Below are 19,765 nucleotides of genomic sequence, written 5' to 3'. Positions count from 1 at the left end.
ACTAGCATGTGGATAGGAGGCTAAGCATAGAGAGGGGGTGAGGGTACTTGTTTACCAGGAGTCCTCCGTGGGTATTTGGGAACTCAGCTGTGTCATTAAAGGATCTCCAAATCACTGTGTCTTTAGGTTAGTTTTTCTGTGCTTCTCAGTTTCCCCAGAGAAAATTTCTGTAAAAGGGATGGGAAATGCAGGGGGTAGGAGCTGAGGGGGATGGCTGATCTCAAGGTTGTAGACTTAATCCCCTTGTTTTCTGTCAGGGACACATTTCTGCCCCCTGCCTGATGTCAGCCCAGCAGAGCTTTTCCTATTTAGTCTCCCCACACAGTCATCGTTGTGTCTTCTGCCACTAGGTGAGGGAATGTTGTCCAGCTTTGTGGGTTGGTTGAGGGGATCTGCTGTGTCACTGCTCCTTATTCTGACTTTTAACACACACACCCCATGTGAATTTTGTGCTTTGGTACTTCTAGGCGGGATGGGGTTTTCACATTGCTCCAGTGTATGGCATTTGAGTAGAGTGTCTAATACAGACACTGACCCCCCCCCACAAAGAGGTCTTGTTTGAGCAGCTGGCAATTATGTCCATGTAGCATGCTGCTGTAGTATGCAGTGCATACAGCTTTATAAAAGTGCATGAAGAGGACGGTGAGTTGGGTACTGGGAGTGGTTGGGGAAGTGTCCTGGGGTGTTGGTGACTTGGAGAGGTGATGAGGTGGAAAGCCAGGTGTAGTGTTGTAGGTCAGTGTGCCTTTATCCCGCTAAAGTGCAGTGTACCTTAGGCAGCATGTAGTGGGCACCATTCTCTCTGGGGCAGCTGGGAGCAGCTGGGCCCACCATCCTTGACTCCTTGGTCCCCAGGTGGTCCTGCCAATGTGGCTGTCCTCCACGAAAGTCTCCTCACTCATCGAGAGAATCTCTGACCCCAAGGACTTGAAAAAACTTCTCAGGACCCGGAATAATGTACTGGTGCTTTACTCCAAATCTGGTGAGTGCCTGACCTGGCTTTGGGGTCATCCATTTGGGTGGGATAGGAAGGGATGGAAGGGTGGGGAATGGAAAGAGTAGGGGCTGAGGCGGGAAGCAGAGACCTTAGGACCAAATGCCACTCAGGGAGGGTCTGAGGGACCCCAGGTTTGTCAGCTTTCCCCAGAAGACCGGGGCAGAGGCACAGAGGGGTGTTAGTTCTGCTGCTTTGGGATCCCTAAGAGGTCATTTCAGTTCTCTGTCATCAGTATTCCTTAGGAAAAGCCCTGTGGAATCCCTTACCCCCTCAGGATGGGGAGGAAGTGTGTGTAGGAGGACAGGAGAGCAGACCCTGGGGGTGGGTGTTCTGGCTTCCTGGACAGGTACTTGCTTCTCCATAGCTGTTGATAAACTGATAGCTCTGGTGTGTCACCAGCTGAATTGGTCCCAGGCTCAGGGCACCCAGGCTGGCAGCCCTGGCCTTGCCTGGTCCCCATCTGTTCCACTCTTCAGTCAGAACACAAGACTGAGTTTGGGCTGGGCTTCAGACTCAGGACAGGATGGCTTTGGTGGGGATGGGAGCAATGGCTTGCCTCTTCTGACCTTGAGGCTGGCGAGGGCATAGTCAGTGGAGAGGTTTGCTTAGCTCTTGGCTGTGACTTTGAGCATCCGGCTGTTGATGATGTTCCAGCAGATCTAAGTGTTTCCATAGCTCCTAACGATGCCAACTTTTCTGTGCCCTGAAAAAGCAAATAGTTGGTGGTGGGGCCAGTTCCCTGGCAGCTTATCCTCAGAGCTCCTTGGCTCTGGGGGCTGATGGATGCTTTGGATATGGGTCCTTCCGGAAGCTGCATCCTCCAAGCAGCCCAGCCCCTGCCTCTCTGTGCCTGTCCAAGGCCTGGCCATACTCCCTGAAGTTATTGTTGGGAGCCCAACATGTGACATTCTCTGCTCCCAGGAGTAGGGGGAAACTGAGGCAAGGGTGAAGCAGACTTGCTCTTGAGGCCTGGGATATAGGTCCTGAATAAGCATGGCTCAGCCCTTTGGATGCTTCTGGAACTGGGTGTTGTCAGTGCAGGAACACATTCCGTTCCTTCTCTGAGTAGGTCCCATTATATGAAGTCATCATCTTACCAGGATTCTGCGATACATTCTCATTTACTCGTTCGCCATGAGGGAGGCTGTGCGGGTTGTCAGGTAATGTCTGGTTTACAAGGGAGGAGATGGAAGCTGAGAGAATAGCTGTTTCTCTGAGGTGGGCCAGCTAGTAGATGGTAGAGCTGGTCCCCATGCCGCCTCCACGTCGGTTCTCCTGCTGTTGGGGAGGAAGAAACAGGGACAGAAAGGCCCTGAGACCAGGACCTGGCTATGGTAAGTGAGCGAGTGGGAAGGTGGGGTCACTTGGCTGGGGCTCGTGGGGCAGGAGGCAGGGCGTGGGGAGCTCTCATTTTCTCCTCTGCCCTCATCCAGCCACCGTCTCATTTGTCTGCAGAAGAGCTCCGGCACTTCTCCCGCTTTGGACTGCTGTGCCGCGGGCCAGGCGATTGTCTCACCTTGTCGCCTCTCTGTCCAGGCCTGCTGCCAGGCTTGTGCCCTTCAGTGGCCTTTTGGAGCAGCACCTCCCATCCTCCAAACAGTGGCTCCCTCTCCTCCACCAACCGGCAGGGTTGGGGAGGGAGCACTTCAGGTGCCTCCACCACCTCCCAGTGCAGCCTGAGCGGTGGGGCCATGGCCTTCTTCCCCAGCTGCCCGTGTCCCCACTGATTGCCTGGTGCGGGTTCCTGGGAGCACCCCTTTGGGTGCTCCAGACACTTCTGTGCACTGATGCTTTTTATTGGCTTCCATGAAAGGCTCAGCACACTGTGTGTTCACAAACAGCTTCTGTTATCTACACTAGAAAAGATCTGTGGAGGCAAATATTTCAGACATCATTTCTGCTTAGCTTTGGGACATCATATGATTTTGGTGGGGGGAGGTGGCAGACTGCCCTCCCTACCAGGGCCTGCCTGGTGAGCTCTTAGGCCGTTCAGGTTTGCTCACAGGCGTGACAGAGGAAGGTGACAGACTCCACAGCCACTCTGTAGTGGACCCTTGCAGGCTGGCGTTGCTGGCCGCAGACAACTCCATCCCCAAGAACCTCCATTGCCCTCCTACAATAGCTTCCAGGTGTTTTGCCCAGACACCTGGACCCATGAAGAACTCTTCCTTTCCTGTGTTTGCTGCACCCCGCCCCAGGGCATAGTCCGTGTTCCTGCGGCCCCGAGGCACTGCTGGGGCTGGCTCTTCCAGGGAAGTAGGCTGTGAAATGGGACTTGGGTACACTTGGCATTGGTCCATTGAGACTAGTGTCCCACTGAAACCTCATTTAGTTACAGGTTGTGCAGAGCCCTTAGATGAGTGTGTGACCAGAGGTGACGGAAGGATCTGTCCCTGTCCTTGTCAGTTCCCAGGCTGGGCGCCAGGACAGACGAATGTGGAGTGGGCAAACTTGTTCCCTACTTTAGTTATAGAATTGTGATTTTGTGGCTGTAGAATTTTCAGGATTTTTTCCAGAAAGGTAATGAGTCTGAGGTTCTTCTGGGAGTTGAAGATCCTGCAGAGAGAGCCTTGGAAGAGTGAGGTGTGAGGGTGGCTTAGTGCAGGAGCTTCTGAGAAGAGCTGAGCTGTTCTCACAGGACTGTTGATCACAGGGATGCTATTCTAACTGGTGCTTAGGACCTTGCCTCTAGGACTGGTCCCCGTCCTTCCTTGTCCCTGAGGGTAGATGGCAGGGATGGTCTTGCTGTGCTTGGGCACAGATGATTAATTTTTTTCTTTTTTTTTTTTTACAGCGGCTGCAGCGGAAAGTCATCTCAGGTTACTGTCCACTGTGGCCCAGGCCGTGAAAGGTCAGGGCACCATCTGCTGGGTGGACTGTGGGTACGTCCAGGGGACGGGGCACTGTGGCTGGAGGGCAGGGGTCCGTGGGGCCTTGATGGGTGGGGTAGGGAATGGCTCTGATTGGCACTCTGGAAAAGAGGACCTGATGGAGAGATTGCTGCAGGAAGAGGGGAGGAGGGGAAGCAGGAGAACAGGCAGACTGTGCTCTTGTTAGCGTGGGGAGGAGGCAGGGCTTTGCTGGGGAAGGAGGCAGGGCTTTTCCTGGATGGCTCATAAAGGTCTTTTTAACCTTGAATGCACCTGTTCTTGTTGAGTCACAGTCTGCTACCACCCTGTTTAGTTAGTTAAGTGAACTTTGTGGGGTCCCCCCCACTGCTGTCTTCCTCTTGAGTCTGAGTTCTAAAACGGCTATTTTGCCAATGAACTCCTGGAACAGACCTAATTTATAAGTTGATGACCTCAAGTTTGTCCTGCCCATGATTCAAGGGGTTTGAGGGAGATTCTATTTGGCAAAGCATTGACTGAGACCATGAGAAGAAGTCTTAGCTATACACTGTTTGCTGTATGCGTGTATGTGCGTGTGCGCGCCTCGATCTGGCCTCACCCTTCCCGATTTATTCAGATACTAGCCTCATGGAAGGGGCTGTCCACTAGACAGTGGTGAGATCTTGGCCATTGGTTAATTCAAGTGCATAGTTGGTCTGAAAGTGTTCTTGTCTTCCTGGTGTCTCTGTCACCCATGTTTTACCAGGAGGGCTCTGGGTGACTGGCTAAGCAGCAGCCTATTAGAGGGGACAGGCCGCTTTGGAATCTCCGTGTCTGATGGTGACACCAGCCTGCCAGGCTGATGGAGCCTTATCATAGGGAGTTCCTCTGGGGCTTGTCAGTGGCAGAAATGGCAGAAGCGCTTTGGTTTAGTTGCTGCCTCCACCTGGGTCTGTTCAGCAGACATTCCTGAGCACGTACCATGTGCTTTAAGATACACAGATGGGTAGGGTAACAGGGAGCTCGGGAGCTCAGGAGCTCAGTGTGCGAGGAGGAGGCAGCCAGCCAGCGAGGCGATCACAGTCCAGGGGAGGAGGTGCTGTAGACTATGTGAGAGGAAGGCATCACTTCGTTTGGCCTGGAAAGGTTGAGAAAAGCTTAACAGGATTCATTTTTGGGGCAAAGACCCAGAGTAAAGCACCCTGGCTTTCCCTTTATGCAGCTCCCTGTGCTGGGATCCCCCAGCCCTGCCTGGGGTCCTCTGACTTTGCTCTATTTCCTGGTTGGCAGGATACATGGGGTGAGGTTAGTGTGTGGAGACAGACCAAGAAGATAAGGGTTTAGGGCTCATGTGGAGACAGGTCTGGGGTCAGTGAAAGTGCCAGTGGGAGGAATAAAGCTGCGACTTCCCATGTGCTGAAATGAAACTGCAGGGAGGGCATAGCACATGAGATCTTAAAAGAGGTAACCTTAAGACAAAAGGATAGACTGTTCCACGTACTTGCTGCTTAATTTATCCCTCTAAAAGGAAGTATAAACTGAAACATTAAGTAGCTTTTAAAATAGTTCAGGTAAGTTGATGGATTATGGTACCGTAATGGATTATGTTGGGAGCAAGAATATCTGGGTCTGAGTTTGAAACCAGAGGTAGGATGCCGCTAGATCTTCCCAGAGCAGGCCAAGGGACAGAACTCTAGTCCACGTAGGTATCCCTGGGTGGCAGTTCTAACGGACCGCTACTTCACCAGGAGATCGCCCAGGTGTGAGCTGGTTCGGCCCTCCTGCCTGGCCACTCCCGCTCCTAGGCCTCTGCGCATGCCCCATAAATCATCACAGGAACCCACCGTGGTAACCGTGGTGCCCCGTGATCAGAGCTCTTGCTGACATCCTGACTGCGTTCAGTCTGTGTGCGTGAGTCTGAAGGAGGTGCTCCGGGCTGGGTAGATACACTCTAGGGAACACTTTTTGCTGCTGTCTGCTATGGAGTATGTGAGTGGAGAGGAGCTAATGTCTGCTCACTTTTTAACCCACGCAATTCCATAGAGGGTGGTCAGCCAGAGTAGGCCCCGCTGAGGTTCCGCATCGCAGATCCTTTCCAGCCCTGCTCTCTGCCCTTCCAGTGAAGGGCTGGAAGCTTGGTGGCTTGGCATGGGGTGACAGGAAGGTCAGGAGTGAACAGCTCACTCTGCTTGCCCCCTTAAAGGGCAGGTGAAGAAAACAGGGCATTCCTGTTTTTGGAGACGTCTTTGGAGTTGTGAAGAATAATGGCTGAGGCCTGGCTTGAAGGTCAGCCCTGCTCCTAACTGGCCCTTTGACCTTGGACAGGTTGGTTACCTCGAGTATGTTTCCTTGCCTGTAATGAGACAGTAGGACAAATTCTGCCCCGTTTCCAGGTCTGTGGTGAGGACCAGGTAATGAAAGTTCTTTCTAGAATAAAATTTAAATGTGAGCTCCCATTCTACTATCGTTATTTTTCATCTGGGCAAGATGGCTCAGGCACTCCGAGAAACTGGAGGGGAGATGGTGTGTCTGTTCAACAACCTGTCCTTGGGTGTTGTGAGGATGCCCCTGAGGAAAGCTTTGGGAACAGAAGTCAGCTTGGTGCTCAGGGCATTTGGCTCTGACCCTTCAGAATGGGGTGCCCTGGAACTTGAAGGACTGCAGGTCAGTGAACCTGGCTTTGAGGCCAGGCTCTGTCAGCATGTAGCCGAGGGACCTACTACAAGTCACTGCCCCCTATGGGCTTCAGTTTAATTGTGTGTGAACCTCATAGTTTAGTCTTCAGATTGCTCTCATCCCTAAATATCCTGGTTCAGAAAATTCTGGAAGCTGCCAGGGTTAGCGTACAGTGTGTATGTGTTTAGGTATGTGGCAGAGTTGTGTCTTCTGGGGTTTTTATTGGTGGAGGGGTGTCTTTCCCTCTTTGTGTCTCTCCCTAGTCTGGTATCTGCTTACGTCTAGCCTGTTGTTCCCTCGGGGTTTCTCTCCCTCTTCCTTCCGCCTTCCTTCCTAGTTTCTGTAGCTTGCCTTCTCAGGCTGCCTGCCTCCCCCATTCTTTTGACCTTTGCCCTCCTGTGTTCTCTGCATGGATTTTTCTTTCCCTCTTTCTTTCTCTTTGCTGGCTCTTTGCTCCTCCCCTGCCTGCACACCTGCAGGCACACACCCCTTGCTGGTTTTCTCCCAGGTCGCAGGCCCTGCAGCTCGTGGCTCTGTGCCTGGCTTCTGTCCAGGGACTTGCCAGCTCTCCTTTTCCCTCACTCCACCTCCTGGCCCAGACCTCAGCAGCCACACGGGTTGGCTGGTGGTGGTTGCCTGGCTGTTAAGTGGGTCGTGTGTGAGGGCATTAGTATTCCCCTCGTGCCCTGCAGCCTGGCACCAGGGTTTAGCCTTGGCATGGAGTGCTGCTGTCTGTGCAGCCGAGTGGGAGCCAGCAGGTGGGAGCTGTGCCTGGTCTGCTAATGCCTGGGGCTGATTCTCACTGGGCTCAGGCTGTGCTACCAAGCACACACTGTGGGTTTAGGATCATTTACCTAACCACATTTTCCTTCTTCCCTGTTCTCTTTCTCCCATCTGCTTTATTTTCCCTGGAGCAGTACGGCTTCCCAGATGTAAGATTTGGGGCCTGCCAAGATGGGCAGGCATAACAAATGTTGAAGTCCTGTGTTTTCTTCTAAAAGTGATTTGAACTTAGCATTTGCTCCTTCTTGTTTAAGTGTGTTTAACATTACTGACCATGGGATAAAATAGACTCTCAGAAGAAGAGCTGTGTTTATGTTGTGGCTTCAGATACCTCCTGGCAGGTGGTCACATATGCGTTGGGGTGACATGTCCCCAGCCGAGGAGCAGAGCCTTATAATTGCTGGGCTGGAGAGGCAGGTAGAGGAGGAAATGTACACTCCTCTCTTATTCTCATCACTTTTATTCACTGTGCTGCCTAATTCACCTTACTATGTGCCTTCTTGAGGTAGGTGCCAAAGAGAGCAACCAGCCGGGGGGGATCTTCATTGCAGCAAGTCCCTTCATCAGAGAGGACCACCATTTTAGGGCCCAAGTGTTCCAGGACTGTTCTGTCTCCTGCCTTGTGTCCTCTGGCTCCAGTCTTTCTTACTGCTCTTGGTTTTGGCACCTAACAGTCACATTGATAGTATTTCTTGCTCAGTGGCTCCTTGTCTCCTATTTCCTTCATGTCTGAAGTGAGAGCACTTACTATCTATTCACAGGGGTCACAGGTCCTTCTGTTCAGAATCTGCCAGGTTAGACCCTGCAGGTGGGAGGAGATTTACCCTTCGTAGGTAGGTGGTGGAACCCAGGAAGGCTGGGTTAGCAGGGAGCATACAGTGGCCAGGATAGGCTGGGGGCCTTGCCTCTGGTTCTCAGCTTCCTATCTCTGCTTTAGGAGGCTGCCTGTGCTTTGTGTGAATGTGAGGATGCCGCCTGGCTGAGTGAAGGCCCTGTCGGGAGGCTAGGAGAGAGATGACGGAGGTGCAGATCGTCTTTTGTATATTCAGTATCTGTCCTGCATTCTGGCTCCTGGTTCATCTGTCAGGATAAGGCCAGCCTGCTTTGGTGCTTTACTAATACTTGACCCTGTAGAGGAATTGAAAGCACCATCCAGCTTATGTGGACAACTGTGTTTTGCATCTCAGGAAACTGGGGCCTTGCTAGAGGTCACAGGCAGACTCAAGGCAGAGCCCCATCTGGAAGCTGTCGTCACTCCAGCTGGCAGTGGGCCTTCCTCCAGGGAGGCTTTGGTGCTGAGGCCACAACTCGTGAAAGTTCCACAGTGCTCTTGACTGAGCCTCTAGCACCTTGCTCCTTGACCCCCTGCCCTTACCCCTGACCTTTACTCCCATGTGACTCCCAGGAGTGTGCGTTGCCAGTCTCTTGAATGGCCATCACTACAGATGACGATTAGTAAACACAGCACCCAGCATCGGCAGCTGCCACTCTGACGACTAGCCACTCACCCCCGAAACAAAGCATCCACATGTGTGTGTCTGGGCTGGGGGTGTTTCGGGAAGGGTGCACAGGCCTCTGTAATCTTTTCCTCCACATTCTCCGTGGGGAGAGCCAAGGGAGTTGGGGTATAGCAGGGAGCTGGACAGAGGGAGGTGGGGCTGCAGCCTCCCTAGCAGAGAGTGCTGGCTGGTTCCTGTGGGACTGTCAGGGGAGTGGTGGGTAAGGGCCTTTGCACAGTCAACTCTACTCTCCATGATCTGTGGTGGCTTTCTCCCTCCCTCTCCACTCCAGAAAAACATCTCATTTCCCTGCTCATGCCTTTGTCTTTTTTTCCCTAGAGTCTCAGTCACAGGCTGGGGAGGGGAGGTAGACAGCCGGTAGCCAGTGGGTCAATTAATCATACTTTATCTATCAGTCCTTTTGGGTCTGTAACCCCTTCTTGAACTCCTAAGACTTTTATTTCCTGTACTGTGTAATTAGTGCACATGTGCACATACATGCGCTCTTATACACCCTGAGAAACAGAGTCATAGGAGGGAGGGGAGCTGATCTGAGAGAGCACTGTTAGGAATTGTCACCTGACAGGGTTCCTGGAGCTCAATAGTCAGAGCCCAGAAAGCCAGAAGCGCAGAGCCTCATCGCAGCCCCGAGAAGAGGGCGTCATTCATTCACTGGTTCACTCAGGTTATTTATAGAGCACCTGCTCTGTGCCAGCTGCCACTTTAACCCTGGGAAGTAGCTTTGAACAAAACAAAGCCCTTGCCTTCATGGAGCAGACATTTCTGATAGGGGTGACTGTCAGTGGACATCTTGGTCAGATGTGGTATTGTGCTGCGGAGAGAAAGATGTCAGGGAATGGAGTGTGGGAGGGCTGCAGGGTCTGGGGTGTGTGCTCAGAGACGACAGGAAGCCATCTCCCCACCCCCTCTGGGAGTGTGTACATTCGCATTTGTGTGTGTGTGTGTGTGTGTGTGTGTGTGTGTGTGTTTCATGTAACCAGAGCAGGGGCCTTGGGCTGCAGGCTGGTCCTCACTGAGGAGCAGGCAGGACAACCTGTGTGCCCTCCCAGCTCTGCTCAGCTAAGTTGGTTGGTTTACAGCATTGCTCCTAAGCCTGGCCTGGGCTCACAGGGGTCCTAAGGCCGCGGCAGTGAGACCTCCCCATGGGGTCAGTTCTGGCAGAGCAGGCAGGGATTGGGGTTGGAATGACACCAGTCTGCTTTGTGAAAGTCACAGGAAGAGGCTGCCAGCCAGGCTGGATGGAAGAGAGAGCCGGCACGGGGGTTGCCTCTCTTAGGTCATCTGGCTTGCTGAGTGGCCACCTCAGGTGTGGCAGTGTGAGCAGGCCCTGATTCAGTAGGTGCCCTGCTGGATGCCAGGATGGGGCCAAGGGAGTCCCACAGGCCTGAGGCCTGGTTGCTGCCCCAGCTGCTATTAGTCATTGCAGTTGGGTGGTCAGTAGGTTGTCTCCAAAACATTTGAGCCCAGCAGAACAAAGCTAGAGAGGGAGCGTGCCAAGTGAGTGGCTGTAAACATCCTAGTCAAGCCCTCTCTCTGGGGGATATAACTCAGGCAGGGAAAGGGTGCCCTACATGCAGGTGTTCTCAGACCTGCCTCCTGTCTTTGTGGCTCCACCCTAGAGCCTCTGCGGGATGAGCAAACCCAAGCGGTAACAGCTACTGTCAGTGGAGGCGACTATGGTACCCCACAGGGCTTTAGGGTAAGAGTTTCCAGAAACCGGCGCTGCGCGCGGCTCTGACAGGCCTTCTGCATCTCCTCTCCACCCCCACCTTGTCTCTTCTCTCTGGGCTTCCTATCCTCAAACACCCCACCACCTTGGGGAGTCACCATTGCAGTGTTAGCCTTGCCTTTCTGGGTTCTACATGAAGTTCTTGAGTCAGGGACAGGGAGCTGCAGTGGCTGCAGTGAGAGCTGCACAGACAGGACCAGATCCGGGGAAAACCCTGGGCCCGGGTCGGGTGGAGGTGGGAGGGCAGCCCTGGGAGTGCCTGACACTCCCTGTCTCTGACTGACACACATCTCTCATTAGTCTATCTGTTCTAGGGCAGGTGGCCAGCTATGTGAAGCTGATGGCCAAAGAAGGCAGTACGGTGTATGAACAGGGGGGAGGTTGTCATACCTGGCAAAACAAGGTTTCTCACATGGTGTGAGCAGGGACCAGTGGGAGATGGGTAGCTGGGATGTGTTCACGGAGTCCATTCAGATCTGGGGAGAGGGCCAGGAAGTAAGGAGCGGGCTTCTCATGGGTGGGATAACTGCCTGCCTTTAACTGGCTGTTGGGCAGACTTGGCTGAGTGTGGTGAGGTCGTGCGGAAGCTGTGAGGGCAGGTCAAGTCTCGGGGTTGGTGCAGGGCACAGGGGGGGTGAAACCCATGGAGGGTGGGGACGGGAGGAAGAGCCAGTGCGGGATGGTGGCATGCATCCGAGTCACTTGGAAGACTCCTCAAAACACAACTGCTCGAGAACCACAGTTCGATTCAGTAGGTTTGGGATTGGGCTGAGAGTTAACATTTCTAGTAGGTTTCTTGGTGATGATGCCGCTTGTCCAGCATTTTGAGATATCCGTCCTTCCAGCAGGAAGGAAGGCAAGATCAGATGAGATCATGCATTAGCACTTTGTAAATGAGGAGCGACACAGATATTTCCTTAATAGGAGAACTGTAAGAGTGACATGGCAGCTGCTAGCACTTCCCTGAAGCTTCCCCCTTTATTTTTTTGGTCTTTGATAATAACTGGTCAGATTTCATAATTTCTTCAGCATTATAGAACATTTTCCTCTTATCCTGGTCAGGTGATATACAGCAGGTAGCATACGTTAGAGCTTTAAACACAAAACTTTGCCTGGGCCCTAGTTAGAGATTCTGAAGTAATGATCTGGTGAGGGCCAGGGAATCAGTATTTTAAAAAATTTCCCCAGATAAATCTAATGAGCAGCCAGATTGGAAGCTATTAAGCTAAACTGTGAATTTATTTTTCATTTTAGAATGGACTATCTGCCCCTGGAGCTAGGGCACTTCCTTTGTCCAGACCATTCTGTGTTGCCCCCTGCATGTAATGGTGCATCCTCCCTGTCTGCTTGTCCCTGTCCTTCCTTATCAGCCCATATCCTGTTGGTTATTCTCCTTCCTACAGATCCCATCTGTAATGAGGGTCTCACATGCTATTGAGAATTCCAAGTGAGCTGGCTTTTTCTTTGGCCACCAGCAGATTTCACTCTGTCAACACCTTTGTGAAGTCTTCAGGTAACAAATGGTTCCTGATATTTGTGTCTTTCAGTGATGCAGAGAGTAGAAAATTGTGCAAGAAGATGAAAGTTGATCTCAGCCCAAAGGACAAAAAGGTCGAATTATTCCATTACCAGTAAGTACATGTGGGCATTTCCAATTTCCATGTAAGTGCTGAAAGCTTTCATTGGTATTCTCAGTGAACAGTGACTTTTAGTTAGTTTAATTTTATTTCAGAATGATTTTGTGTGTGTGTGTTTACAGTTACTTCTTAAAAGAAAAAAAACTATGTTTAATAGCTGAATCTTATTAAGATGCAGCAGGAAACCAAAGGTATGTGTCTTCACCACCATTCTTAAAGTTAACACCTTTTTCTCCTCATTTGACAGGGATGGTGCATTTCATACTGAATATAACCGAGCTGTGACATTTAAGGTAAATTTACCTTCCTCATTCTCAGCAGAGGTGAAGTCTGCAAGGCTGCCAGGAGGACGGCCGGTTCTTTCTGAGAGAAGGAAGGGCACATTGCACAAATAGCTCTTCTCAAGGGCTTGAGGGATTCTTATATCTAGAGCATATGTCAGCAGAATATCCGAAAAAGCTTGTAACTGTTAGCACAATGGGGATGGCCCACATAGTAGATAAAGTTCGTGACTCTGTCAGCAGTTGTGAGGCGTGTAATATCATGCCTCACCCTCCACAGGCCTGGGGCTCCCTTTGCCATGGCCTCAAGCCCTCCATAGTCTCTGCACTAGTGGCTGCGGTGGCCACCTACAGGCTGCAGGGGACTTGCCGTGCCCAGATTAGCACAGGATGTGGGCACAGGTGAGTGGCAGTGGTGGGTTAATGCAGCTTGTTCCAGATGCAGAACTGTTACACTCCTGCAAATCCAATTTGGAGTTAATGGAACAGCATTGGTGGAAATAGGTGTGTAGAACCTGTGACCTGCAGGTGCTGTTCTCGTACCCCGAGCAGCTGCCTAAGCCCTGAGTCCTCCGCCTCCTGCCGTAGGAGCACCTCCTTCAGCATGTCTGTTCTCTTCCTCAGACCATCTTCTCCCTCTGATCCGGCCACCTCCCACTGCCCTGGCTGGAGTCTGTATTGCTTCTGTTCCCAGCATATGCTGGACTCACTCTCTCTGGTTCTTCTGCTTCTCAGACAGGGCTGGGTCCTGTACCCCACTCTTGTCTCTTTGTCCATCTGAGTCTCCTTCCATTCTTTCCTGTCTGTCCTTCTGTCTGTGCAGCTAGCAGTGCTTCTCCCCTCCCATCTCTTCCCTGTGTCCCTGGTCATTTGTTTCTCTACCAACACTCATTCCTTTTGTTTTTTCTCTTTTATTATTATTTTTATTAAGGTATCATTGATATGCACTCTTATGAAGGTTTCACAAGGAAAACAATGTAGTTACTACATTTACCCGTATTATTGAGTCCCCCCATACCCCATTGCAGTCACTGTCCATCAGTGTAGTAAGATGCCACAGAGTCACTACTTGTCTTCTCTGAGCTACACTGTCTTCCCTGTGACCCCCCCAAATACCATGTGTACCAATCATGATACCCTCAATCCCCTTCTACCTCCCTCCCCACCCACCCTCCCACACCCCTCCCCTTTGGTAACTGCTAGTCCCTTCTCGGAGTCTGTGAGTCTGCTGCTGTTTTGTTCCTTCAGTTTTGCTTCATTGTTATACTCCACAAATAAGAGAGATCATTTGTTACTTGTCTTTCTGCACCTGACTTGTTTCACTGAGCATAATGTCCTCCAGCTCCATCCATGTTGTTGCAAATGGTAGAATTTGTTTTCTTCTCAAGGCTGAGTAGTATTCCATTGTGTATATGTACCACATCTTCTTTATACATTCATTTACTGATGGACACTTAGGTTGCTTCCATATCTTAGCTATTGTAAATAGTGCTATAATAAACATAGGGGTGCATATTTCTTTTTGAATCTGAGATCTTGTTTTCTTTGGGTAAATTCCTAGGAGTGGAATTCCTGGGTCAAATGGTATTTCTGTTTTTAGTTTTTTGCAGAACCTCCATATTGCTTTCCACAATGATTGAACTAGTTTACATTCCCACCAGCAGTGTAGGAGGGTTCCCCTTTCTCCGCATCCTACCCAGCATTTATTGTTCCCAGTCTTTTCAATGTTGGCCATCCTAAATGGTGTGAGGTGATATCTCATTGTGGTTTTAATTTGCATTTCCCTGATAATTAGTGATGTGGAGCATCTTTTCATGTGCCTGTTGGCCACCTGAATTTCTTCTTTGGGGAATTGTCTGTTCATATCCTCTGCCCATTTTTTAATAGAGTTATTTGCTATTTGGGTGTTGAGGTGTGTGAGTTCTTTATATATTTTGGATGTTAACCCCTTGTCAGATATGTCATTTACAAATATATTCTCCCATGCTGTAGGATGCCTTTTTGTTCTACTGATGGTGTCCTTTGCTGTTCAGAAGCTTTTTAGTTTGGTGTAGTCCATTTGTTTATTTTTGCTTTTGTTTCCCTTTCTCGAGGAGATGCATTCAGGAAAGAGTTGCTCGTGTTTATATTCAAGAGATTTTTGCCTATGTTTTCTTCTAAGAGTTTTGTGGTTTCATGACTTACATTCAGGTTTTTGATTCATTTCGAGTTTACTTTTGTGTATGAGGTTAAACAAGAATCCAGTTTCATTCTCTTGCATGTAGCTGTCCAGTTTTGCCAACACCAGTTGTTGAAGAGGCTGTCATTTCTCCATTGTATATCCATGGTTCCTTTATCGTATATTAATTGACCATATATGCTTTGGTTTATATCTGGGCTCTCTATTCTCTCCCATTGATTTATGGGTCTGTTCTTGTGCCAGTACCAAATTGTTGTGATTGACGTGGCTTTGTAGTAGAGCTTGAAGTTGAGGAGCATAATCCCCCCAGCTTTATTCTTCCTTCTCAGCGTATGAATTTTAGAAGTATTTGCCCTAGTTTGTTAAATAATGCTGTTGTTATTTTTATAGGGATTGCATCGAATCTGTAGATTGTTTAAGGCAGGATGGCCATTCTGACAATATTAATTCTTCCTATCCATGAGCACAGGATGTATTTCCATTTATTTATTTATTTATTTTTTTGTAGGTAATTATTTTTTATTGAGGGGTAGTTGACACACAGTATTACATTAGTTTCAGGTATATAACACAGTGATTCAACATTTATATACATGATAATTCTAGCTACCAGCTATCACCATACAAAGTTGTTACAATATTTTGACTATATTCCTTACGCTATACATTACATCCCAGTTACTTATTTATTTTATAATTGGAAGTCTGTACTTTTTTTTTTTTGAGAGGGCATCTCTCATATTTATTTATCAAATGGTTGTTAACAACAATAAAATTCTGTATAGGGGAGTCAATGCTCAATGAACAATCATTAATCCACCCCAAGCCTAATTTTCATCAGTCTCCAATCTTCTGAAGCATAACGAACAAGTTCTTACATGGAGAACAAATTCTTACATAGTGAATAAGTTACATGGTGAACAGTACAAGGGCAGTCATCACACATTATGAACTATAAACAATCAGTTCAAATATGAATATTTGATTTTTATACTTGATTTATATGTGGATACCACATTTCTCTCTGTTATTATTATTTTTAATAAAATGCTGCAGTGGTAGGTAGATGCAAGATAAAGGTAGAAAACATAGTTTAGTGTTGTAAGAGAGCAAATGTAGATGATCAGGTGTGTGCCTGTAGACTATGTGTTAATCCAAGCTAGACACGGGCAATAAAACGTCCACGGATGCAGAAGATTTCTCTCAGAACAGGGGTGGTGAGGTTCTAAGTCTCACCTCTGTTGATCCCCAATTTCTCACCTGATGGCCCCCCTGTGACTGTGCCTGTCTTAAGTTGTTCCTCCCTTGAGGAATCTTACCCATCTCTGGCTAACCAGTCATCTTCCGGGGCCATACAGGGAAATGTAAAGTTGGTAAGTGAGAGAGAAGCCATATTGTTTGAAAAGGTTAGCTTTTTACTTCTTTGCATATTTATGTCCTGTGGCTTCTATGCCCAGCATTTGTCTTGAGGTATCTTTACCACTTGGAGGAATTATGATACTCGGTAAATTCGATATGAGGCACGAATTCTATTTAAGGCTTGTAATTAGGAAGGAAGAAGAAAAGCTATAGAAGTAGCAGGCGGAAGAAAACATGGGAAGATTGATTATTTCTTTGACATATCTTCTTGTAGAGTAACTTCAGCATGTATAGGTTTTAACCTACTAATTAAATTGCGCACACACATTAACATGATAGGAGTACAGTTACATAACCAAAGCAGAACTATAATTACCAGCCATCTCCAGTGAAACCAAGAAAACCAGTTAGGCACCTTAGGCATTTGAGAAAACTTGTCTATGATATTGTGGATATTGTCCAACTGAACTTGAACAGTCTGAGAGAAATCAGACAAATTAAAACAACCCATTCCTGGGGACTGTTAACATCCCATATGTTCTTTTAACAGTAGATAGTCTGTAGTTGTAAGATTTTGGAACACTACAACTTGCACTTCTCCTAATTCTTGGTTGAGTTCCAACAGTATAGATCCAGTCAAATTTGTTTTACTGTATGCACAGGCCAGCTTAGATATCTCCTTCTTCATTCCCATGGCAAGTCCAGGAACCAGTGGGATGAATGCAGCTACAGTTGTAGCAGCGCCAGGATCTTTGTTGAAGTTTTTTGATGATCATCTTCCAGAGGATGTTGATGTTGGAAGTTCTTCTTCATATCATATCTTAGTTCATTTTCTGGGTAGCCAAATTAGGCTTTGATCTTCTGTATAAACACAAACAGACCCTTTGCCTACACTTTGATATGCTCTTTATACCATTGTGTAGAACTCATTGGAGGTCACCACACAGGAACTGTTTTTTTTTTTTTCAAGAGAAAGGAGTATTATCAGAAAAATGTACCTCCATAGCCAATCATCTGACACCCTTTAAGTGATCAAAATTAAGGATATTTAAAGCATGCATTAATCATTGATTTACAATTAGTTTTATCCTATCAGGGAGTAATCCCCCTTTTCTTTCTTTTTTCTTTTTTTTTTTGTGTTATCATTAATCTACACTTACATGATGAATATTATGTTAACTAGGCTCTCCCCTATACCAGGTCCCCCCTATAAACCCCTTTACAGTCACTGTCCATCAGCATAGCAAAATGTTGTAGAATCACTACTTGTCTTCTCTGTGTTGTACAGCCCTCCCCTTTCTCCCATCCCCCCAATGCATGCTAATCTTAATACCCCCCTTCTTCCCCCCCTTATCCCTCCCTACCCACCTATCCTCCCCAGTCCCTTTCCCTTTGGTACCTGTTAGTCCATTCTTGGGTTTTGTGGTTCTGCTGTTTTGCTCTTTCAGTTTTTCCTTTGTTCTTATACTCCACAGATGAGTGAAATCACTTGGTATTTCTCTTTCTCCTCTTGGCTTATTTCACTGAGCATAATACCCTCCAGTTTCATCCATGTTGCTGCAAATGGTAGGATTTTCCCCCTTCTTATGGCTGAGTAGTATTCCATTGTGTATATGTACCTGTATTTCCATTTATTGGTATCTTCTTTAATTTCTCTCATGAGTGTCTTATAGTTTTCAGGGTATAGGTCTCTTACATCCTTGGTTAGGTTTATTCCTAGGTATTTTATTCTGTTTGATGGACTTGTGAATGGAATTGTTTTCCTGATTTCTCTTTCTGCTAGTTCATTATTAGTGTATAGGAATGCAACAGATTTCTGTGTATTCATTTTGTATCCTGCAAGTTTGCTGAATTCAGTTATTAGTTCTAGTAGTTTTCAGGTAGATTCTTTTGAGTTTTTTATGTACACTATCATGTCATCTGCAAACAGTGACAATTTAACTTCTTCCTTACCAATCTGGATGCCTTTTATTTCTTTGTGTTGCCTGATTGTGTGTCTAGGACCCCCACAATTATATTGAATAAAAGGAGGGAGAGTGAGTACCCTTGTTTTGTTCCCGATCTTAAAGGAAAAGCTTTCAGCTTCTTGTTGTTAAGTATGATGTTGGCTGTGGGTTTGTCATATATGGCCTTTATCATGTTGAAGTACTTTCCCTGTATACCCATTTTGTTCAGAGTTTTTATCAAAAATGGGTGTTGAATTTTGTTGAATGCTTTTTAGTATCTGTGGAGATGATCCATGTGGTTTTTGTCCTTTTTGTTAATGTGGTGTATAATGTTGATGGATTTTCTAATATTGTACCATCCATACATCCCTGGAATAAATCCTACTTGATCATGATGGATGATCTTTTTGATGTATTTTTTAATTCAGTTTGTTAATATTTTGTTGAGGATTTTTGCATCTGTGTTCATCTGGGATATTGGTCTGTAATCTCCTTTTTTTGTAGTGTCTTTACCTGGTTTTGGTATTACATAGAATGAGTTTGGAAGTATTCCCTCCTCTTCTACTTTTTGGAAAACTAATGAGGATGGGTCTTCACTAAATGTTTCATAAAATTCAGTGGTGAAGCCATCTGGTTCCAGGAGTTTTGTTCTTAGGTAAATTACCAATTCAATTTCTGTTCAGATTTTCTGTTTCTTTCTGGGTCAGCCAAGCAAGATTGTATTTTTCTAGAAAGTTGTCCATTTCTTCTAGATTATTCAGTTTGTTAGCATATAGTTTTTCATAGTATTCTCTAATAAATCATTGTATTTCTGTGGTTTCCATAGTGATTTTTCCTTTCTCATTTCTGATTCTGTTTATGTGTATAGACTCTCCTTTTTTCTTCATATGTCTGATGAGGGTTTTATCTATTTTGTTTATTTTCTTGAAGAACCAGCTCCTGCTTTCATTGATTCTTTCTATTGTTTTATTCTTCTTGATTTTATTTATTTCTGCTCTAATCTTTATTATGTCCCTCCTTCTACTGACTTTGGGCCTCATTTGTTCTTCTTTTCCTAGTTTCGTTAATTGTGAGTTTAGACTGCTCATTTGGGGTTGTTCTTCTTTCCTCAGGTAGGCCTGTATGGCAATATACTTCCCTCTTAGCATGGCCTTTGCTGTGTCGTACAGATTTTTGTGGTGTTGAATTATTTTTGTCATTTGTCTCCGTATATTGCTTGATCTCTGTTTATACTTGGTCATGAATCCACTGATTATTTAGGAGTATGTTGTTAAGTCTCCATGTGTTTGTGGGATTTTTTGTTTTCTTTGCATAATTTATTTCTAGTTTCATACCTTTGTGGTCTGAGAAGCTGGTTGGTATAATTCTCAATCTTTTTGAATTTACTGAGGCTCTTTTAGTGGCCTAGTATATGATCTATTCTTGATAATGTTCCATGTGCACTTGAGAAGAATGTGTATCCTGCTGCTTTTGGGTGTAAAGTTCTGTAAATGTGTGTTAGGTCCAACTGTTGTAATGTGTTGTTCAGTGCCTCTATCTCCTTAACTTATTTTCTGTCTGGTTGATCTGTCCTTTGGAGTGAGTGGTGTGTTGAAGTCTCCTAAAATGAATGCATTGCATTGTATTTCTCTCTTTAATTCTGTTAGTATTTGTTTCACATTTGTAGGTGCTCCTGTGTTGGGTGCATAGATATTTATAATGGTTATATCCTCTTGTTGGACTGACCCCTTTATCATTATGTAATGTCCTTCTTTGTCTCTTGTGCCTCTCTTTGTTTTGAAGTCTATTTTGTCTGATACAAGTACTGAAACTCCTGCTTTTTTCTCTTTA

At 47.1% G+C, this 19,765-nt stretch overlaps 1 protein-coding gene across 1 annotated transcript in view; it reads left to right on the top strand.

Moving 5' to 3' along the window:
* Positions 1 to 19,765, top strand: part of PDIA5 (protein disulfide isomerase family A member 5) — an 88,006-nt gene that overhangs the window by 19,151 nt on the left and 49,090 nt on the right. The window contains exons 2-5 of the mRNA XM_017671811.3: positions 856 to 982; positions 3,792 to 3,879; positions 12,081 to 12,164; positions 12,418 to 12,463. Of these exons, the coding sequence (XP_017527300.2) occupies positions 856 to 982; positions 3,792 to 3,879; positions 12,081 to 12,164; positions 12,418 to 12,463 (345 nt within the window). The remainder of the gene's footprint in view (positions 1 to 855; positions 983 to 3,791; positions 3,880 to 12,080; positions 12,165 to 12,417; positions 12,464 to 19,765) is intronic.

This window comes from Manis javanica, chromosome 3, assembly GCF_040802235.1.
Source record: "Manis javanica isolate MJ-LG chromosome 3, MJ_LKY, whole genome shotgun sequence".
Taxonomy (NCBI): domain Eukaryota; kingdom Metazoa; phylum Chordata; class Mammalia; order Pholidota; family Manidae; genus Manis; species Manis javanica.
Note: the sequence above shows the minus strand (reverse complement) of the source record. Positions and strands in the feature narration are given on the sequence as shown.